We start from the raw sequence: 24056 nt of genomic DNA, 5'->3' as shown, positions 1-24056 counted from the left end.
GAAGAAACATGAATTTTCAGGTGTGATTTTGATCCCACCATAATCCTGTGTGATAGGGATGTCTGTTTTGTATGAATAATAGAAATAAGTGATCTTCGGTCTCATCAAAAACTACAGTATTGTCAGTAGTGTTTAGTGTATTAAGATTGGTTTCCATAATCTTTGTAACAGTGCACTTCAGTTACTAATTTAATATTTAGAATTCTAGGCTTTGTTCAGCTAAAACCATGTGGTATACTTCATATCTCTCTCGCATCTGTATGTTATATAATCAGTTGTCCTTTATAAAGTTTAAAAAGTTCTGTAATAGAATATGTTGAAAACTAACAAAGTCTAGATAGTTAGTGTTTATCTTTCATACCGTATTTTAATCTTTGAAAATATTGTTCAGAGCAGTCATTTTTCTCTTAAAAATTCTCTGTAGTTTCCAGCATTTTCTCTCACCTAAGAAATAATTAGTTCACAAATAATGTGTAACTTCTATATATATACATATATATATGTATATATATAAGATGCTTCTTTATTTCTGGTGGGGTGAAGACTAGAAAGTGAACTAGTTATTTAAAATTCATTCTTAATATTTAAAAAAAAATATATATATATAGTTTAAAAAGTCAGTTAAAACTAGTCTATAAAATATAACTGCTCATCTCTCCCCATCCATTTTCTGCTTATTAGAAGTTACTACTTAAAATAATCTAGCAGTTTCTTCTCTTATTTGTGATTATATTTCTGAATATAAAGCTTACCCTTCTTGTTACTGTTGAATTTCTGCTGTGAATGATTTGACTGCCTTATATTTTTAAATAGCTGCTTGTTTAATCATGTGCCAGAAATGAAATTTTTAAAAAGTAAGGAGAGCAAAAGATTGCCCTAGGGGCTGGGGATTTAGCTCAGCGGCAAAGCGCCTGCCTGGCAAGCGCAAGGTCGTGAGTTCGGTTCCCGGTACCGGAGAAAAACCAAAAAAAAAAAAAAAAAAAAAAAGATTGCCCGAAAGAAAAGAGATTTGTCCAAGCTGGGGGCAGTGGTGAGTGCTTATAATCCCAGCTACTGGAGTGATAGCAGAAGGGTCTTGAGTTTGGGGCCAGCCTGAACAGCTTGGCAAGACCCTGTTTCAAGAATTAAAAAGGATTAGGGGTGTAGCTCAGGGGCAGAGTGCTTGCCTAGCTGTGGGTTTATTCCCTAGTAGTACCACCAAAAAAAGAAAAGAAAGAGAAAAAATTGTGCATAATTAAGCTGAATGTGGTGGTACACACTTGTAGGCCTAGCACTGGGAGGCTGAGGCAAGAGGATCCTTGTAAGTTCAATGCCAGCCTGGACTACATAGCGAGATCCTGTCTCTCGCTATGGACAAATAAAACAAATTTGTCCATAATTAAGTTGTTAATTAGATGTTATGGACAAACATGATTGGCATGAGATTATTCATAATTTTCTCTTATCCTTTGTTTTTTGTTTTGAGAATGGCCTCCAACTCAAGATTCTCCTGCCTCAGCTTGCTGAGTAGCTGGGACTATAGGCATGTACCATTTTATGTGGCCACCATAATATTCTTTAAGCATTTTTTCTTTTGTATTGGTGCTAAGGATCAGCTTTTAGCATGCTGAGCGTGTACTCTTTTGGTGAGGTATACTCCTACACCTCTGAGATCCATTTAATGTGTGTAGGATCTGTCGTGATGTACTTTTCAGGTTTTTTATTCTAATTTTTGGCCTTTTTTTCCTTCATTAGTCTTGAAATAGTCTATCAATTTTATTGATTTTGTTTTTTTAAAGCCAGCTTTCAGGCTTTAAATTAAATATTTGCTGTCTATATTCACTGTTCTTTCCCATTTTCTGCTTACTCCATTCTTTTCCTTGGCTTTATTTCTGTCTCTATTTCAGTTTCTCAGCTTCTCAGCACTGTTGATAATTTAGGATCAGAAGGATGGTTAACAGCACCCCTGGCTCCCCCTCCATTCCCCCTCGTCTTCCTTTTCTTCCTCTCTTCCTCTTCCTCAGCCTTGAACACAGGGCCTTCACACTGAGCTACATCCTCAAGACTTGTTTAGAATTTTTGAGACAGGATCACTAAGTTGCAGAGTTACCTGGGTTAGGCTTGAACTTATGATCCTCCTGCTTCAGGCACCCAGAGAACTGAGATTATAGGTGTGTGCCACTACGCCTGGCTGCCTCTAACCTTTTATATCATACTTAATTTTTTCGAGTTTTGAACCTTATAGGAATGGAGATGTGTCACGTGTGCATTTTTGGTATCTTTTTTCGTTTAGCACTATGTTGCAATTGTGGAGCTTAATCCATGTTAATGCATAATAGTTGTTGTTTTGTTCATCCTCATTGCTATGTAGTGTTACATTGTATGAATACTTCACAATTTATCTACACTGTTCTATTATGGATGGATATTTGAGTTTCTGGCTTTAGCCTCGTGCTATGTGAGCATTCTCTTTGTGCCCTTTGGAGAGTGCATAAATGTTAGTTTGGTTGTGCCCATGAGTAGAAATGCTGAGTCATAAGTCATTATATCTATATATTCAGCTTTGATACGTAAGTTTTATGGAAAAAGTTATTGGTTGTAGTTATTGTTCATCCTTTTTAGACACTTGTTTTTTTGTGAGCCTTGTTATTGTGATAGTTACATTTTTATCATTAAGGAAGAACAGTAAGTGTTTATGAAGCATTTTTTTCTAAATGTTTGCAATGCAGTATTCAGGTTTTACTGTCTGATTTTTAAAATGAGATACAGCTTTTGAAGGAAACAAGTGAGTAAAAATATGATTACTAACCAGTAGATTTTCTTGTCAACTCTCTTTAGATACACTTGATCTACTGCAGCTAAAACTTTCTGTTTACTTGGCTTTTGAGTATACTGTGTTTATATAAATTACAAACTTCAGATTATCTGGTAGAAGATACTCATTTAGCTTTGTAAAATGTGTTCTTTTCGTTGTGTGGAGGGCAACATCTGTTAGGTTTAGAAAGTAACTGGTCACAACTAGAGACCATACTCATAAGTGAAATAAGCCAGACCTCCATGTGTAAGCAACGTATTGTCTCACTAGTGTAAAAACCTGAAAGAGTGAATAAAAATGAGGAGGTATGACAGACAAATTGTGAAACAGAAGGAAAATGCCCAAAAGTAAAGAGCAACTGGGATGAGGGAAAAAAGAAAAGAAAGGAGAGGAAATTGTGTGTATGTATATACAGGATAGCTAACATAGTTGTACTACTGACTTCTGTTGCTTTACTGAAAGGAACAGTAAATGATTACTTATTTGATCGATCTTGCATGTCTCTATTTGTTTTCCTGAGAAACCACTTTGAAGATATCAATAGGTAATACAACAATCGTTGTTAATTTCCTACCACTTAGTCTGTAACTCTGTATTGCATGTATTGTTCTTACGCTGTTTCGTAAATGGATGTCTGTTTGTTAATATGTTTTCCTTCTTTAATTTTTAAAATAACTTTTAAAAAATTAAAAGAAAAAGTAACTGGAACAAAAATCTTAGCAAATTAGGGGATGGCTCATTAATTCACCAAGGATAGAGATTACTTCTTTTGCTAGAAGAGAACAGTACTTCTGAGAGAAGACTTTTATTTTCCTTCCATGAAGCACTGTTGAGCCAATCCATACCATTCTGTGGAGCTTCTAGATTTTTTTTTTTTTTTTTTGGTACTGGGAATCAAACTCAGCACTTGCCAGGCAGGTGCTTGTGCCGCTGAGCTAGATCCTTGGTCCTCTGTGGAGCTTTAATTATATATTTCACTTCACTGACTGCCACCAACCTATACCCAAAGTTTATGTAAGCCATGTTGTAATCAAGGAAAACTCAAGAGATCTGGTCGAGATAATGCCTCCCATTCTAATAGGGAATGCATTATGATGGCTGTCTCAAAGGGGTGTTATTTGTAAAACAGATTACCTATGATTCAGTAATAAAATGATAAAAACATGTCTCTTGAAAACTATTAACCATTCAGAATAAGGGTGTCTAAAAGGAAGATAGTTCATCAGTGTTTGCCTTCAGAGGTACATTTTATTTGGAGAAAAAAAATGGGCTAACCAAGTTGTATGCAGTGTTTTGACTACTGTAGTATAGTTTTGGTTTTGTTAAAAATAAAAATATTAGTAGCTAACATTTATTGAATACTTAATATCTGCTAGATATGTTACATATTTTTCTCCAGTTCTCATAGTAACCCAGCTAAGGAATATGGTAATATTTCAGTTTTACAAATGAGGAAACTGAATCAAAGATTAAGTAATCTATCCCAAAGAAAGTTATGTGGCTACTGTGAGTGACAGAGTTAATGTTTGAACTCAGATGGGTCTTTAGGACCCCTCTAAGTTATTTCTTGTTTTGCTCTGGACTTCACAACTCTGCTTGCTTGCTTATCTTACCCCTTCTGTTTGGAGTGGCATCTCCTCAGCAGGTTCTAGACTGTACTAATGGCAGATGTAGCCATCAGTTAAGCCTCAGATCAGATGCCACCTTTTTCTAAAATTTCCCTCATAGCCCCATTTGGAGTTAAACTGCCTTCTTTGAACTTCCACAACACTTTGTACATTTCCTCATATATTTATTTTTCCTTTGTTGAAATTATTCCTGTATATTTTTTAAATTACCAACTGGTAATTGTCTTTGATTCCCCTGGAGCCCAAGACAGCTTTGAACATTGAAGGCATTCAATATTTGTTGACTTGCTATTTCGGGCAAAAAACTCAAAATGGGAGTTAAAACTACTGATACATTTGGCAATATTGTAATACTATATTTTGATTTTTTTTTCTTGTTAAATCTTGTTAAATTTGCTGGTGGTATAACTAAATGTGGCATGCATTTCCTGGTTTTGTTAAAAGACTTATATTCTTAGGTATCACAAATAGTAAAGAAAAGTCTGTTTGAGAGAGGTAGAAAGAACCTGCTGTTTTAATTTTGTTCACAGCAGTAGGTCAGATTATGTTTTACTGGTGCTGGTTTTTATAATAGGATCGATAGAATATTGGCACTCAGCAATTGGTCATCATTGATTATATTATCTTGCACATATGGTTCCAGTAGCATTGTCAGATTGTTTAGAATAATTTTATGGTAAGCTGGAATCTACTCTTCAATATAATGTTTCCACTTATTACTTAATATTTTAGTGTGGATTGGCTCTTGTTTTTGTTTTACTTGTGCTTAGTTTTCTTCTCAAAGCCAGACCAAATCTTGCTTGCCAAGAGGGTGCAAGGAGTCTCATCATTGATTCGCCATTCATAGTTTGAAGATTTTTTTTTTTTTTTTAAATCTTTTTCTTTTTTAGCAGTGCTGGTGATTGAGCACCTTATGTATGCTAGACAGGTGTTCTACCATTGAGCTACAGTCTCAGTCCTTGTTCTTTTTTCTTTTCATGATTTGCTTTTTTTTTTTTTTTGAGGCAGGATTTTGCTATGTAGTTTGGGCTGGCCTTGAACTAACTATGTACCTCAGGCTAGCCTCGAACTCCTGGCAATCCTCCTGTGTCAGGCACCTGAGTGCTGGGATCACATGTGTGCACCATCTTGCTCAGCTCCCAGTCCTTGTTTTAAATGCTTTAAAATATGCCATTTCCTTATTCTAATTTACTACTTTAACATTTCATTCAAACAAACAGCAAAACAAGCCAAATTAATAAAGCTTTTAATAAACATTTATATGGTACTTGAGGTGTCAAATATTTATATGGTTATTGAGTTCTGAGTCTGTTAAATTAGAACTTTTGGTTGAAGGGAGGGGAGGGGAATGGGGAAAAAAGGCAAGCTATATCATGTACAGGTACAAATTCTGTATGATGAATGTTACCATTATATCTAAAATAACCCAGTAAAAAAAGAAAAAATAAACTAGAACTTCTGACTATATTTTTAGTTACTTCAGTCTAAATTATGCATATATTTGGTATTAATTTTGATGAACTCTTGAACATCCTGTCTTAGTCATTTTTCTTGTTGCTGAGACAAAATACCTGACAGTTACACATTAAAGGAGGAAAGGTTTCTTTCAGCTCACAATTGGTAGAGGTTTCATTCCATAGTTGGCTGGCTCCAAGGCAGGGTGGCATGGCAGAGGGGCATTGCAGAGGAGAAACAGTTCATGGTTTGGCAGGCAGAACAGCAAGGCAAGCAAGCCTCCCTTTCCCTTTTATTCTGTCTAGGCTACAGACCTTTTGGATGGTGTCATCCGCACCTAGGGTGGGCCTTCCCATTATCCACACCTAGATCTATGGTCACCCTAGATCCAGCCAGCCCAGAAAAACTCCACCTATGAGCACATGAAGAAGGGGGCAGCTAGGTAGAAGCCATAGCACATCCTGAGATTCTTTCTACATTTTTTGAGGGAGAAGTCCTTTTATTAAGATAATCTCTGTAGAAAAGTGAATATCAGTCTTTTTCGTCCATGTCACTTGGAATTTATGAAACTGCTAAAAAAGCAAAAGATAAGAGATAGTAATTCAAAAAAATCTGTTGGCTTTTAGTGTCTAAAATTTCCAAAAATTACAAGGCTTACAAAACATTTATCATTTAGGTTTGGGAATCTGATTATTAAATTCCACTGGAAAAATAAATCATTATAAAGCAACCAGTAGTATAATATTGTGAAGGGATTTGACATTAGCTAGAATATATAAAATGATTAGTTTTAGTTCTAGTGATGGAAGCTTAAATTCTCCTTCATAAAATTCTTGTTGCTAAAGCTAAATTATTATAAAAATAACACATTTAAGGGAACTAGAATATAAGTATAATTTTATACTTTATATAGAGTTTATTATATTCTGTTGTTCAGTATAAACTTGTTAGTCTTTATAACAGTTGTATGGGACAAGTACAGCCATCCCTTAGTATCTGTATGAGATGGTTCCAGGAATCTTCCCCAGTTAAACAAAGTCTGCCGATATTCACAAGTCCCTTATATAACTTGCTGTAGTATTTGTATATAACCTAGGCACACCTTCTGTGTTCTTTAAAAGTAATCTCTAGATTACTTACACCTAATGTAATATCAATGCTACATAGTTGTTACAGTGTATTGTCTACTGAATAATGACAAGAGAAAGGTTTGTACACATGTAGTACATATGCATTGTTTTCCCTGAGTATTTGCGGTTGGTTGAGTCTGTATTTGTGGAACTCACAGACGTGGGGGCCTAATTATACTGGTACTGTTTTCTATTTCATAGATAAAGAACTAAGCACAGAGAAAAGACAGGACTTTACCAAAGCCTTGAGTGTTTCATCTCAGACGGTCTGGCCTTAGACCCTGTGCCCTTAACTCTTACTCAGTATTGGTTCTCACTGGGTGGTTGAGAACTTGGGGTTTGGAGTGAGAGAGACCTGAGTTTAAATCATCGCTGCCATATACTTTGGGATGCAAATGTGTCTCTTGACCTCTCTGAGCCTCAGTCTTCTTGTTTATCAAGCAGAAGTTGTTTTAGGGGCAAAATGAAATAGAATGTGTTTGCTGCTTAGCACACTGTTGAGCAGACTCTATGGTTGTCCAATAGATGGTATCATTATAACAAACACAGAAGCAAAAGTCACTGAAAATAACCACTGCTAGCATTTTGAGTTATATTTTTCTAGTTTTAAAAAATGTTCCTTGATTTATTAATGTATATCTTTATATTAACATATTTTTCTTCCTTGTATAACTTCTCCTTTTATGTTTTACACAAAAGGCAGAAAAAGGCTTGAATGTGCCTGCTTAGCAGGAAGGCAGGCCTGTTTTAGTTTGTGTGCTAACTAAATATTTTTTATTTCCTGTGGAGATAGAGGAGGACTTAGTACATACATTTTTTTCTTTTTAAATAAAAATAGAATTGTGTTTCAATTAAAATTTCTGATATGAATGTCTACAAATCAACAAAATACAGGATACTCTAAGTATAAGCAGGAGAGCATGTAGTAGAATAGCAATGAAATGCCAATTTCAGAATACTTAGAATTAACTGAAAAACTACAATTGAATGAAATCTTAACATGGACTGTTTCCTTTGATGAGTAAGATTGTAGAACTTTCACTGTACATTGCTTTGTTAAATTTAGTTGTGGTATATCAGTAACTAAACTAAATCCTCCTCTCTTTAGCCTTATTAACAAGTTGGCTAATGCTCTTTTTTTTTTTTTAGATCTACACACAATGAGCTGGAAAAGAATCGGTGAGTCAGCGATGAGGTGCAGCTTTTTTTTTTACATATGTTCAAAAAGCAAACTCACCATTTGACCTGTAATGTTACAGTACATAGATAGTTGTAATTTTATTTTTAAAATGTGTAGCCTGTCATGATTCTGATATTTATGTATTTTCTGCAATAAAGTAAGCTTATATGATCCAAATTAGAAGTAGTAAACATTTTTAAGCTCATTAGAATTTTGATTTTCATGGAGTAGCTATCTTTATTTGTGTATTTCAAAACAGGTTAATCATGATAGGCTTGTGGCTTAAATGTGGTCTTGCTGAAAGATTAAGTTTCTGGAGTAGGTCATAAACATAACAAATTGGAGCACATTAAATCTTCCTTGCAGTTTGTTCGTTCATTCATTTATTCATGCATTCAACAGATATTTATCACCTGTGAACTAGCGTTATTGCCTGACAAGCAGAATGCTTTCCTGGAAAATACTAGAATGTTTAAGATAGTTCCTGTCTTTAAGGAACTCAAGGCTTCATGGGGAAGAGAGAGGTAATTAGAATGCTGTTTAATCTGATCAGCTTGGTAATGGAGAAACAGTGGGTACTGCAGGGTGCCGAAGGATCATTTTGGAAGGTCATTTGATTCATCTTTGCGGAGTCTTGGAAGGCTGTGCAGAGCAGGCTGAATGAGAAAACCGCGAGGGGTTCCATATGGGATAAAAGATTATAGCAGAAGGTAAGCCAGGTCAGAGGTGGAAGAGTCTTGTCAGTTATGCTGAAGAGCTGACTTTTCCTCAGAGCAGGTACAACCTGCATGGTTTGTGTTGTTCACTTTTTGGCCCTGGGGTTTGAACCCAGGTACTTGGCATGCCAGGTAAGTGCTCTACCAATTAGCTACTTCCCTGGCTCTTTTTATTTATTTCTTTTTCTGAGATAGGGTCTTGGTCAATTGCTGAGGCTGGCCTTGAACTTGCAGTCCCCTGCCTCAGGCTCCTGAGTATCTGGGATTACAATTGTGTACCACCATGCCTGGCTTAATGTGCTTAGTTTTTCTTACCTGGACTGCATGTCATCTCCAATGAAGGTTTTTTGTTCCTATTACTTAGGTCCAAGACTTTTTTCCCTGTGCTCCCTCACTATATGCATTGTTCTCTTATCCCCTTCTGATAACCCAAAAAGGGCTAATTGATAATCTTTTTTTAATTTACAAGTTCTAGTAGATGTTATGGATTTGTTTCTCAAGTTATTTCTTCCCTGTCTCCTTTTTTTTTTTCTCCCTCTCTTCCCTGAGGCTTGACTAAAAGGTGATATAGGATTAACCTTTCCGAGATATGTTTGTTTTTTAAAGGAGTTTTTGTTACTATAAATAAAACTCAATAATTTAGTAGTATGTGTTAAGAGTCAGTGTCAAATAGAAAATCAAATTAAATAATCCATACCCTACTTCTGAAAAAATACCAGCTGTGAACTAGGAAGACACAGGAAGATTTTAAAGTATTTAAAATACATATATATATATGTATGTATATATACATGGAGGTATTCAGCAGGAAGGCAGCACAGGAATATTTAAAAAATTTAATCCTATGTTATTACATTTTTTGGCCCCCACCCAGTTCTATTGAATAATTCCTTTTACCAAGGCGCTATTTTTATTTGATATGTTGAAGAAAACTGTTAACCAAGTTTTGGCGTCCTTTAAAACAAATAGAACTTTGGTTTTACCTGTCTTCTCCCTTTTAGCAGTACCTTGTAGAAAGAAGATAACGCATTTCAAAGTGTTATCTTTTCATTCTGAAATTTCAAAAATACGAATTACCTCAGGGATAGCTTTTCATTCATATTTTTGAAATCTTGCCAATTTGTGTATAATACATTCAATGTCAGAATTTTTTTTGTTGTTTTCTTTTTAGCTTGGTTCTAGTTTCTTTTTTTTTTTTTTCCCAGTACCGGGAATTGAACTCACAACCTCACACTTGCCAGGCAGGTACTGTGCTGCTGAGCTAAATCCCCAGCCCCTTTAGCTTGGTTCTAAATCTTCCACATACAGCACTCTGAGCCTGAATTTGTGTTTTTTACTGGGACAAATGCAGTGAGATTTGCAGTAGGTGATTTTAAATTGTTAGTGAACAGAATAATTTTAGGTGGTTCTCTTACATAAACTCCCAAGATTGTTGAAGGCCTGGGTTTCAGCCTACAGGAGATGATAGATAGCATTGTTGAAGTACATACTCCCAGATCTCAGAAGAAAATCTGATGATGAATATTTGGGGTCTGAGGTGCCCATAGTAATTTGTCCTAACCTACAGTTACCCCTGTAGTTCTTTAAGGAGCTTTAGGCATTTTCACAATTAATATAGAAATTCACATTTTCTTGGATAGGTCCTGGGGGCTGCTTTCTGCCTAAAACCATGTTGATTATGTTTAACCTAGTCTGCACAGTTCATTTGTCACCTGTGTACCGTGTTTCCCTAGGCCTGTAACAGGTCATAAAAGGGCCAAGACATGGAAGTGGAAAGCAAGCAGAATACTTTCAGAGACTGTGCATTCTTCTGGAACCTGTATGAAAGTTCTCAGGATAAATGTATTGAGTCTTTGAGAAGGAAGAATTAAAAAATTTACTTCGCCCATTGGCTTATCCTTGTGTTAAGTCCTTTGCCAGAAAAGAAACTATTCAGTACAGATTTTAGACTGCTTCATTGCTTTTCCATTATCTTAACTCAAATTGCTGATGATGTTTTGGACAGAGTCAACAACTTTTTTTTTTTTTTTTTTTTTTAATAATTCAGAGTCAACAACTTTAACAGGACTTTAATGGTCAAGAACCTTAGTGCTGAGTGCAGGAGAGGCTGTTCAACCTCAATAGCTGTCATTCCATTGAAATACAAGGCTTACCCTTATTACAACTTTGGCAAAGCTGGAAGGGCCAAATGAGGACACTGGACAAATAATGCTTTCCTAGGCAGAGCAGAACCGACTGTGATAAAAGAGAAATTATTTTAATGAATGTGCAACGGATGGTATTAGGTGTCCTCCATATATAGGGACTTTCGTGTACCTCTGAAGGAACGATGAGAATCAGCATTTATGGAATTCTTCCGTGTTTCCCCATTACACAGTGCTGTTATGTAATTCCATAGGGAAAAGGGTCAGTGTGAGTAGTTATGGAGGCAGGAAGCTTGGCATCGTAAGTTGGGCTCGAGAAAGAGCGAGTAGACTGTTGTAAATGGGATAGATCAATTGTTGTCAGAGGTGAGCATGCAAAAGTGGTTCGGGGTTAGACTGTAGAATGTTACAGCCTGTCAGGGAATTTGGGCTTTATTTTGTGGGCAGTATTTGGGCTTTTGTTCAAAGAGCTAGGCATAATCAAAGCATTAAGGAAAACGCTGTCAACCTGTAGGAGCAAGGAGACCAATTTGGATGCTGTTGAAGCAAGTAGTCCGTGAAGTAGAAAGATACGAGTCAGCACTCAGCGAGAGGGCTGGGGACAGGAGGGGAGGGGGGGGACTAGGAAGCACTGTAAAGGAAGAATGCTGTGTTGTTTCCTGTTCATTGCAGTGAACCATTCCCCCTCACCATTTCATTCTTCACCTGGCAGCAAGTGTGATTTTCTGAAAGAATGGATCAGAAGATAAAAATCTGTGCACTACATAGTCTGCTGCTTTACCCTGTTCTCTCTCTCTCTCTCTTTTTTTTTTTTTTTCTTTTTGTCTTTTTGAGACAGGATCTCGCTATGCAGTTCAGGCTGACCTTGAGCTCACTTTGTAACCCAGGCTGGCCTCAAACTTGCACCGATCCTCCTGCCTCAGCCTCCTGAGTGCTGGGATTACAGGCGTGCGTCACCACACCCAGCTCTTACCCTGTTCTCTTGAGGTCCAGTTGGCTCTGCTTGCTTTCTTAGATCCTTTTTTTTGAGACAGGGCCTTGCTATGTAGTTTAGGGTGGCCTTGAGCTCACCAGGCCTGCGCCACCACGCCCAGAGACACTGCTCGCTGTCTTTTTACCTCAAACACAAAATGGTCATTTACATTTTAGGGTTTTACTCATGCTGTTTCTTCTGCTTGAAAAACCCTGCTCTAGTTCTTTATCATTATTTAATTCTCAGTTCTCAGGCCCCGAATCATTCTTCACTCCTTTGCCCTTTCTGTCACTTTAGTATGTTTATCTGCTAGAATTACTTATTCATATTGACTTCTTCCAGTAAAATATAACTTTCAGAAAGGCAGAAACTTTATTTACCTTTAGCACATAGTAGTCACTCAGTAAATGGTCAGTGAAAGAAAGAATGCTAGGTGATATTGAGTAGAAGGAAAACCAGCAAGGGCTGGGCTCTGGTTCAGTGGTAGAGCACTTGTCCAGCATATGCAAGGCCCTGGATTTTCTCTGCAGCACTACACAGATTGAACAGTCAACAAAATGTATTAATTAACTATAAGTGAAAAGTGACAAATATATAGAAACTCTTGAGAGTTTAGCAGGGAAAATAATTTCATAGGTGGGAAATAGGAAGTTTAATGAATTCTTAAATTGTAAATTAATGAGAAAACTTGAGTGGAAACATCTTTTGAAGAATTTTTGTCTTGAGAGACTTTATTCTGATGAGAAGAGATTCATACACTTACTGTTTAGAGGCTTGCTGACTCTTAGTTCATTAGGGTATCATGCAGTGCACTAAGACAAAGACAGGTGATTTTATAAAGGGTAACAGTTAACTTAGTGCAGTTTACATTCCTGTAAAGTTGCTATTTTTCATTCCATGATTTTAAAGTGGTATTTTTACAAGGAAAACTTATATATATATATATTTGGAGACTAATAAATAATTTCATTTTTGTGTTAGAAGTTTTGATGTTTTGTTTATCCTAATGGTTTAGACATGAAGAGGAATATAATTTTTTTCCCCTAGACTTTTGAAAATGTCCCCATTTGAGGTGGGTATTTTGACAGAGTGATTGTTTTGGTCTGCTGTGAGATTCTTTGGCAGGAGGAGCATATCTTAATTGACTTTAGTTGTATATTTTGTATGCTGTATGTATGGCATTTGTTTAAAAAGAACATTTTCAATGTATGCATTCTTTAAAAATGTACACTTGTTAAGAGGGAAGAAAACAAATTGGTTTGGCGGAATGTTCATTAAAACTAGTAGTACCTAAAGAATATTTGCTAAAGATATGTTTATGGGCTAGGGAATCCAAACCTTTACGGTAGGCTTGAAATTAACCTTGCCTCACCTAGCTTAAAAGTGTATAGTTTCAGGTTGGGTCCTGTAATTCTGGAACGTTGAAAGCTTTTTCAGCCCTAGTTTATCACTAAGATGCAAGAGTATTAGGTATTTGAATGTGAAAATGGCTTATAAAATGTTTCTCACTCAGATAAAGAGCACATATGAAAAACCCACAGCTAATAGCATATGTAATGGTTAAAAACTAAATGCTTTCCCCCTAATATTAGGGATAAAAGACATTTGCTTTCATGATTTATATTCAACATTGTACTGGAGAAGCTACCCAGGGCAGTTAGGCAAGAAAAACAAATAAATAAAAGACATCTTGATTGGAAAAGAAAAAAAACCATCTCTGTTTGCAGATATCATAATTGTATATACAGAGAATTCTAAAAAAATGCCCATAAACATTTAGGAGTTTCAGAGTACAAGATTGATACACAAAAACCTCTTAGGTTGCACTATACCAGCGATAAACAATCTGAAAATGAATTTAAGAAGACAGTTTCATTTACAGTCACATCCAAAAGAATAAAATACCTAGGAATAAATTTAACCAACATGAAAATTGGCTGAAAGACTTTAAAGGAATCTAGAAATGGAAAGACATTCACTGTTTATGGATGGGAAGACAGTATTATTAAAATGCACTATTCTTCAGGTTGATCTACAGAGTCAGCACAAGCCCTATCAAAGTCCCAGCTTCCTTTTTTCCCCCCAGAAATTAGAAAACTGATCCTAAAGTTCATACAGAAACATACATAGGCAAAGTATCCAGAATAGTCTGATCAATCTTGAAAAGAAGAATCAAGTTGGAGAACATGTAGTTCGCTTCAAAACTTCTTACAAAGCTACTGTAATCAAGGCAGTGTGTTACAGGCCTAAGATTAGACTTAGACCGGTGATACAGAACTGAGAGAGCAGAGACAAGTTCTCCCATTATGCTCAGAGTTCAGAGATAATCTGTCACATTTCTGGTCAACCAATTTTTCACAAAGATCCCAAGACAACTAGATGTCTTTTCAAAAGCAAAAGTTGGTTTAGCAAATAGTGTTAACGCATACAAAATGATGAAGACAGATTCCCTGCCTTGCACTGTATACCATAATTAATTAAAAATAGATCATGGAGCTGGATTTTTAAGAGCTAAAAGTATAAGATTCTTAGGAGAAAATATAAGAATAAATTTTTGTGACCTTGGGTTAGGCAATGGTTTCTTCATGGTACAACAGCAAAAGTGCAAACAAGTGAAAAAATAGATACATTAGACTGTCAAAATTAAAAGCATTTGTGCTTCTGAGTGTACCCTCAAGAAAGTAAAAAGCTGAGCATAGTGGGACACAGCTGTAATCCCAGAACTCTGGGAGACTTGAAGCAAGAGTATGGCAACTTGAAGCACAGCCCGGGCAACTGCACAGCTTGATGAGACCCTGTCTCGTGAATGATTGATGAGTGAATGAAGTGAGCTCAGTGTGGATGCTGTAGGTTCAATTCCTAGTATTGAAAAAGAAAGTGAAAAGACAAAAGAATGGAAAAAAATATTTGTAAGCTAATTTGATGAGTGTTGTATTTAGCATATATGAAGAACTCATCATACCAGTTATCATACCAGTTATCAGTTATCAGTGGGAGAGGGGAAAATCCAGAAAAGCCCAGTGACCTTGCAGTTGGCATGTAAAAACTGCACAAATGACAACACTTTATAGTTAAGACATGTAATTAACCACAGGTAAGTTTGCAGTATCCACATGGTGCAGTATCCAATAAGGTGTTTGTGGGGAAAGTTTGAGCTGTATTGTATGTGTGTGTAGTATTTGTGTATACATATATGTAAATTTCACTTAACATGTGAAAAATATAATTTTATTATTACTTGTTAATGCCTTGAATAACAAAAGTAAAAAGTATAGTTGTAGAGGAAAGGAGAAATAGCATTTTTTGTTGCTTCCAGTTTTCTGATTAGGCAAATATGATGGATACTTCTCGTTTTAGTTTGAAGGTGGAAAATTGATACACCTATTTTAAATTCATATAAAAGTTCCAAACAAGAGAGGGGGGAGAGGAAAAAGAAAGAAGGGGAAAGTAAAAAAAATGCAAAGAGAAGAAAAACATGGAAAGAAAGCTGTGTAAATGGGGAGGGGAGGGGGGATTGAAGGGAGTGAAGGGGAATGGGGGGACAAGTTACATCACGATGTACAGGTACATGAATGTGATAGTTATGTATATCTAAAATGTACCAATAAAATCTAATTTAAAAATGACAGAAAAACGTATTGCAATTATAAAAAGAAGTTCCAAAGAGGATAATTTATAGTCTTTTTACTTTCTTAGACTGAAGTCTAGTTATGGTACAGAGGAATAGAGGGTAACTATAGAACAGTAAAAAAGTAACATCTCTTGGTGGTGTGGTAGTGCACGCCTGTAATCCCAGCACTCCAGAGGCTGAGGCAGGATTGCTCTGAATTCAGTGTCATCATGGGCTACATAATGAGTTTAAGCTGAAACTACATAGTGAGACCCTGTCTCAATAAACAAAAACCCAAAAAGTTCACTTCTTGGAAAGTAGGAACTTACTTAATAGTGTTTTTGCAGGTTGGGTGCTGAAGATTGAAATCAGGGCCTTGTGCATGCTAGGCAAGTGCCCTATCACTGGGTTATAGATAGCCCTTAATGGACATTCCTATTTCTTTTCCTTGCCTTCCTGCCTTTATTCCTTCCTAATCCTTTCCCTGCTGTTTTTAATACTAGAAATTATTGAACTCAGTGATTTCTGAGCTATGTCCTACTTTTCCCTCTTCTTTTCAAATATGAGGCAAGTTTTGATGTGTTGCCCAAGCTGGCCTCTAACTCCTTCCTCAGCCTCCCCAGTATCTGGGATTATGGGCACACACCACCATGCTTGTCTGGAAATTTCTTGTAAATCTGTAGAATTAGTTAAGTATGTAAGTTGACATCAAACAATATGAAGAATAACATTTGTTACAGAAATATACAATTGATAGTTATTCTATATGCAAATAAATGAATATTTTAACAGTATTTTTATAAAGGTAAGAATGCTCTAAACTGTAGATCACTAAAAATAACTGTCAGTGCAGATAGGCACCTGTTAGAGTTGAATGTTGTATGAGATACAGAAGAAGTAGTGGATGGGTAAAATTTGGAGATAAAATTTATGTGCAATAGAGAGGTGTAACCTGGATAAAATTGTACATCTAAACTATGTTCTGTGCACTGAAGTCACTGTAGTTGTTTCTAGGTAGAGTCACAGTCTCTATATTGCCTGTTGTCAGAAGTAGCTCATTAAGACCAAACTCTCTACTTCCTAATCTGGCTACATATACTGGAAAGTGACCGGCCATCTCAAAGACAAGCACTGCACTCTAGAAGCCATGTGCTCTTGGTTCTTCACCTACCCAGTTCCTGAATTTTAAATGAATTCTATGACTGATGAGATCATTAGTTTTAAAAAAATAACCCAGAAATATTGTAACTTGAAACTCTGCTTCTGAAGTTATTTCTAGAAATGAACAAGTAAGTCAGATGTTGGGTAACTGATGTGGTGATATTACAGCAAAGGCACAGATGATTGCGGAGATCTTCGTGAAGCCATAACTTGTTTAAAAAAAACCTTTCAAATCGTGAATATATAATTTAAAAAACAAGAAGAGCGTAACATATTTTCCTGAGATACCATCTGAAATATTTTATATGCAGCTTTGAGGGATATGTTTGATGTGTAAAACTGCCTATATCACTAGTAGTGATGCTCATAATAATTATACAGCAAAATTCAACGAGACTTTAATGCGATGTGCTATTTTGCTAAATTCTTTTACTTCACATAGTACAAGAATTAATGCAGTATACTCTGATAAATATTGCAAGTTTAATGACCAGGATTCAAATACTTTTTCTTCAGCTAGTATTTCATTTAAAGAAATATTTATTCTGAAAAAAATTTTGGTAGTGACACCAAGAGATAGGTCAGTAAGAAATATTTTCATATTAGATTAGAGACTACTTCAGCAATTTGCATTTATCTTTCAAAAACAAAGCGATTCAAGCTGGGTACAGGCCTGTAATCCCAGCCACTTGGGAGGCTGAAGCAGGAGACTCACTCGTTTGAGCCTAGCTAAGGCAACAGAACGAGATCTCATCTTAAAGACACAATAACAGAAAATAAGAGATTCAGATTGTTTGTTGTATTTTAGCTGTTGTAGGAAAGAGAATATTATTTTGTACTGGGACATGGCCAGTATTTGTTGTTTTTGTTTTTTTGTTGTTCTTTTGCTTTTAGTTGCTGAGGGTTGGTAGAATCAGAACTGTGCTGACTGGGTCCACTAGAAATGTATGCTGTCTTTTATCGTAACCTCCATTTGGATTGGCTATTCTCACTTCATGTTGTTTTTCTATAACACTTGTCATAGTAACTATTGAAATTTGTTGCTTTCCCAACTTCTCCAAGTGAGTAGGGTAAAGTACAAAGAGGGGGGTCAAAATCACATTCTAGTTTACAGAAGGGGCTTTAGTTTCTCTAAAATTCAGTGGAGAAAATATTGAACTGCTCTTTAAGATTTGTTCTATAGGCTGAGACTATAATTCTGTGGTAGAGCACTTGCTTAGCCTGATGGAAACCTTGGGGTTGAACCCCAGCACCGTGCAAAGAAAAAAATTCTTCTAGTCTGAAGAAAATCCTGGGATTTTAAGTACCCTGTTATGGCCTGAATTTAGATGTCTCTCCCAAAGGCTCCTGTGCTCATGAGCTGGCTGGATTTAGGGTGTGTGCTGCTGGGATCAAGGATGTGATGCTGGCATTAATTTATGGTGTGATGCTAGGATTAAGGCTGCCCCATCTTGGGTGTGAGTGCTACCCACCCTAAGGGTGGTTAGTCTGGATAAGATAAAAGGGACAGAAAGGGGGTCTTTGTTGCTTGCTGCTTGCTTCCTTCTGCCACACCATGAACTGTTTCTCCTCTGCCATGCCCCTCTGCCTTGGAGGCAGCCAACTGTGAACTTCTACAAACTGTGAGCCAAATAAACCTTCCTTCTTTAATTCTGGGTGTCAGGTATTTGTCACAGCAACGGGAAAAATAAGTAAGACATACCCAGAATCCACTTTTTACTCTCCAGTCTAGTTTTTCAACCTAGCACTAAGATTTATATCTTCCATCTCCAAGTCTAAAGGCCTTTCTAGTATACTGTTGTGACTATTTCTTCTTATACTGAAAATACAGATACTTAGTTTGGGCTTCTGCATCTTCTGTACTTTCTGCTTCCATATTTTTAGCTCAATTCATTGTTTATACTCCTGCCCCTTTTGACTTTCTGTGAAGGCACAGAGCACAAACAAGGGTAATGAAAGTGTTTGTAATAACCCCTACTTAGAAGTAATGTGAATTTTTTATCAGTAGAAAAATGGTTAAAGAAATGATACCTCCATACTTTGCATCAAGTAAAAAGAATGATGTAGACCCATGTTGTATGTATCTGTGGAGAGATTTTCAAGACATACTATGCAAAAAAGCAAATTGCAAAATAGTATTTTTATTATAGTCTTATTTATATTTAAATATAGAGCAAAAGCATAGATTTCGGTACATACATTATGTATATGCAGATGTATGGGGAAAAAGATGTATGTTAATAAAGATACATGTTGTCAGTTGGGTGACATATGCCTGTAATCCCAGCACTTTGGAAGCTAAGGCAGGAATATCTGGAGTTCAAGGCCAGCCTGGGCTACATAGTAAGACCCTGTTTTCTTTTACCCCAAAAGAAAAAAGAGAGCTGGATGTGGTGGTGCACTCCTGTAATCCCAGCACTAGGCTGAGGCAGGAGGATTGCTGCAAGTTCGAGGCCAGCCTGGGCTGTGTAGTGAGTTCAAACCCATCCTGAACTGTTTGGCAAGATCCTGTCTAAAAAAAAAGCAAAAATAACAAAACAAGATAGGTGTCAAACGATATATTTGTTATAGCTGGGGAAGGGAGTAACAGTCAAGAGGAAGCTATCAACTTTACTTGTGCAACCTAAAAGATTTAAGAAAGGCAATATGTAAACCTGCCCATTCATTTTTGTAGATCATTCAGCTTGAAAGGGGTGTTAGAAAATCCTGTAGTATAGTCTTCAAAATCTAAAGACTGTGTTTTATGTTCCATTGAGCTGTTAATGACAGGATGCCGGCCTAGGTTTTCTGATTCCCAAATTAGAGCTGTTTTTTTTTTAACACTACCCTCAAGCCACAGCTAAAAGACATATTTTCCACAAAGCCTTTCCTTATTATGCAAAGTGGTCTCACCTCTGAATATGCGATTCACTGTTCACCTCACTTCTATGAACTTTAACTCATAGTGCTTTACAGTGGAGTGTCCTCCTTTGTAGATCTGTCTGTCGTCTTTTAGAATGTGTACTTCCCATGAGGACATAGACCATTACATGTTTGTCATTGTATCTTACACACAGCAGCTTGCACGCTGAACTCACGGTAAGTATCTTGATTAACAAGAACTTAGTGCATTGATAATGAGTGTTTTGCTAGCAGGCTGTGCACCTTTTGTAAGATTCACAGAAAAAAAGTTAATGTTAAACTAAATAACTAGCCTTTATTGGTGTGTGTGTGTGTGCGCGCACGCACGCGCGTGTGTGTGCGCACGCACGCGCGCGTGTGTGTGAAATCTGCCACTTTAAGATAGAAACTATTTTAGAAAGGCCCGTAGTAAGATATTTGCTTCCCTGCAGACATCTTCCCTTTCCAAGGAAAATAGTTTTGTTCTCCACTGTTGCTCCAGAGAGAACAGTTTGTCCCCATAGCATATTCTAGGTAATATGACCCAGTTAAGAAATATGTGGTGATTGTGCTTCCTAATGGGAGCTTTGCTAAAGTTGTACCATGGGAAAATGCCTCCTGAAAGTGAAGGTTTTACAGATAAGGGTACATTTCTTTCTGTATTTGAATTGGTATGGCAAACCAAGAAACTGTTTATGACTTAAAAGTTTTACTATAAATAGCATAGACGCTGTGATGGATCTTTTGTTATGAAAACATTTCCTAAAAATGATAGAAATTTATACTAGTGTCTTGCCCTTGAGGTGTCATCACCCTCTTCTGTTTAAATAACCCTATACCTTAATATTAACATCTTTCAAAGTTCAGCTTGCTTTTGAAATAGAGACTCTCCTGGATTTTTATCTGTAGTTGTGTTAGTTCTGTTTTGATTCTCATTTTTGGTAACTTTTATTCTCATAGCTATTTACTCTGACATCATTTAAAGTCTGTAGTGTTAAATAAATAGAGTCTTTTCATGGAAGTTTCCATGATCAGCTAGAATAGTATTCTTTGGCAGGGTCCTAGGAAGACTTACTCTTTTTTGGAAAGCTAATGTTTCTCCTAGTTTAGAATTAATAGCATTAGGAAAACATCATAGGATACTGTGAATTTCCATAAATGATGCTAGCTGTAAGACTACTATTGAAATGGCTGTTTGGTGCTCTGAGGTGTTCATCTGGAGCCATTCTTAGGTTAATGCAATTAAAAAATGTGCGCACAGGTGTGTACGATGCATACGTACAAGTACTCACCTTTGTATCTTTACAAAAATGTATCACCTTGTAAAAAAAGTGTTTAGTTCATTTGAAAGCTCTGAAATAATAATTAAAGGTAACAAGAGTGAATAGGAAATCATGTAACTTTTAGTGAGTTTCAAGTATACTATATTGAAACTTGATCTTGTTCTGTTGAGCATTTTATTAGAAATTTTAAAAATATGTTTAGCAGGGGCTGGGGATTTAGCTCAGCGGCAAAAGCGTTTGCCTGGCAAGCGCAAGGTCGTGAGTTCGGTTCCCGGTACCGGAGAAAAACCAAAAAAAAAAAAAAAATATATGTTTAGCAAATTCTCATGGAAAGATATTAGTGGTTGCTATTTCAGTATTCTTAAGATCATTTTAAATTTTCGTTTAAAGATTTCTTATATAGATTTACTCATGATGAATAGGTATTTGCCTATTATTTTCAAAATTTTAATTGACCTTAGAATTTGCTACAATAAAATGTTAAAAAACTTTTTTAATTCAAAAATTATAGTCAACAGTGCTTAGTTTAGTAATGCTTGCATGGAACAGAAAAATGACTTTTTAAACATTAGCTTGAGGGTGGTGCTGGTTAGTGCTTTAATTTTAAAATAATTCTTTTTCAAATGATGGTCTTCTAATGGAGAAGCTTTTTAGGCAGTGGCATAAAGAACTATATTCTGCTTTTATCTAGGATTTTTTTTTCAGGTTGAAAATGGAAGGGGTTATAAAAAGAATTAAGATGTGTTATGTACATGTACCAACTCAAGTTAATGTAATCATTTTGTATTGCAAACATATACTAATAAAAATGAAAAAGAAAAAGAAAATGGAAAGGCTGGATCACAGACATGTTTTGAGTTTGATACCTTCACACTGCAGAATGAACCCATCTTTCTTGTCAAGTGAAAGTTAGAGGTTTCTCAACATTTTTGGTAGAGCTTTGAGTATTTCAATATAGAAGGGTTGGCTCCTGTTACAGACCCAGCAGTGGTTAGGAATAAACAATAGTTAAGATTATTCATCTTTTAGCAGCAGTTCTACTATTCCCAATAAAACATTCTCCCCTCCCCTTAGCACTTTCAGGAACCTAAAAAAAATACTGAAAATACTGCATTTCCTTGATCACTTGAAAATTTAGGGTTTTGAACTTCCTTTGAACATACAGGCTAGGGTGGCTTTCATGGGTAATTGTCAGGTATTCATGCTAATGCCTTCTAACAGTTATATGTGCCGTTGACCCCAGGACTTGCGTTCCGGTTTCAAATCTTTGGTGGAAATGAATGTTCATTTGCAGTGTTCTTGGCACTGATGAAGGACTCCTAAATGTACACATACCCACTAAGTCAAAGCACTTAGTAGGCATTGACTATGTGCTAGGTACTAGGGATGGGATAACTCCTGGGCCTTGCTTTTGAGGATTTATAGTGTAGGTAGAAGATACTATTACAAAACCTCTTTCTAAAAAGTATATAATTGAGCCCTAAGTTGTGTGTATCCCAGATGGGAATTGAGGTAAACTCACAGCAGATGTTATTATCATGTCCTGATCCTAAAATGAACAGCTTGTTCACCCTGTGGCATTCATGTTTCTCTCTAGGAGTTTGCCAGAATTGCTCTTACCATGTTTTCAGTACGTTTGTTTTGAGAAATGCTGTATCTGAATCTCTTTTGCTCTGTGTCTTGGTTACTTTTCTCTCATTACTGGGACAAAATACCTGATGCCCAAAATTAAGGAAGGAAAAGTTTATCTTGCTTACAGTTTGTGGAAGTTTCAGTCCATACTTGGCAGGTTACAAGGCAGAGTGGCACATGGCAGAGGGCTACAGCTCATGTTGGCAGAACACTGCAAAAGCAACAAACACTAAAAGGGAGGAATGGCCCCAAGCAGCCTCTTGCTCTCCCTTACACATGCAAACTATCCACCGCAGGGCAAGTGTAGCTCTCACAACCATAATCAGTCAAACACTAAAAGCCTTCCCCATGACCGCATGAGGCTTTGGGGGGACACACAGACACAAACCATAACAGTCTGTCTTACAACATTACAGTTTGTTGCCTACTGGGGATGAAAGTGAACTTGTGGCTATTCAGCATAGATAAACTAGATATGTACCTGAGATTACATTTGGATAATGTGAATACAGCCTTTTAAATTTATAGATGCTCATACACCCAAATTCATTCCTGGAAGCAGGCATTACTGATGCCAAAACCAAAGGATCAAACCAAAAAAGAGGCGGATCTCCCTAATGAACATAGATAGAAAAGTCCTCAGTGAGATAGTGGCAAACAGAATGCAGCAAATCATCAAGAGGATTATGTACCATGACCATGTAGGATTTACCTCAGGGATGGCAGGATGGTTCAGCATACACAAATCAATAAATATAACACACCACAGTAACAGAGCCAAGGACAAAAACCATATGATCATCTCAGTAGATGAAGAAAAAGTGTTTGACAAAGTCCACCAGTCATTCATGATAAAAACCCTACAGAAAATTAGAATAACTGGTCTTTATCTCAGTCTGATAAAAGCCATATGTGAAAAACTGACATCATACTAAATGGACAAAAATTGAAAGCTTTCACTCTAAAATCAACAACAAGACCAGGAGACTATCACCATTCCTGTTCAATATAGTTCTGGAAACATTAGCCAGAGCAATTAGACAGGAGAAAGAAATAGAAGAAATATGGATAGGACAGGAAGAAGTTAAATTATCATAATTTGCAGATGACATGATACTCTACAGAGGATACCACAAAAACTCCACCAAAAAAACTAGATTTAATAACCAAATTCAGTAGTGTAGCATAATCAATCAGTCAATTTCCTGTACAGGAATAACAAATTCACTGAGAGAGAAATTGAGGAAACAACTGGGACTTCATCTTACTAAGCTTTTGCACAGCAAAGAAAACCACCACAGAGTGAAGAGACAGCCCACAGTATGGGAAAAATGTTTGCCAGCAGTTCCTCAAAGGACTACTATCTAGAATATATAAAGAATTAAAAAAGTGAGACCCCCAAATTTAAAGACTCAATCAGAAAACGGGAATCTGAAATGAATATACACTTCACAGATGAAGTAGAAATGG

The 24056-nt window shown here is 36.4% G+C and overlaps 1 protein-coding gene across 2 annotated transcripts in view; it reads left to right on the top strand.

Moving 5' to 3' along the window:
- Positions 1–24056, top strand: part of Mxi1 (MAX interactor 1, dimerization protein) — a 68347-nt gene that overhangs the window by 26402 nt on the left and 17889 nt on the right. Inside the window, exon 3 of one of the 2 annotated variants that reach the window (XM_005403756.2) lies at positions 8157–8186. The exons of the other annotated variant lie outside the window; for it this stretch is intronic. Within the exon in view, the coding sequence (XP_005403813.1) occupies positions 8157–8186 (30 nt within the window). The remainder of the gene's footprint in view (positions 1–8156; positions 8187–24056) is intronic. 2 annotated transcript variants of the gene reach the window in all.

Source organism: Chinchilla lanigera, unplaced genomic scaffold (assembly GCF_000276665.1).
Source record: "Chinchilla lanigera isolate Chin_1 unplaced genomic scaffold, ChiLan1.0 scaffold00084, whole genome shotgun sequence".
Taxonomy (NCBI): Eukaryota; Metazoa; Chordata; class Mammalia; order Rodentia; family Chinchillidae; genus Chinchilla; species Chinchilla lanigera.
This window is presented reverse-complemented; position numbering and strand designations above follow the sequence as displayed.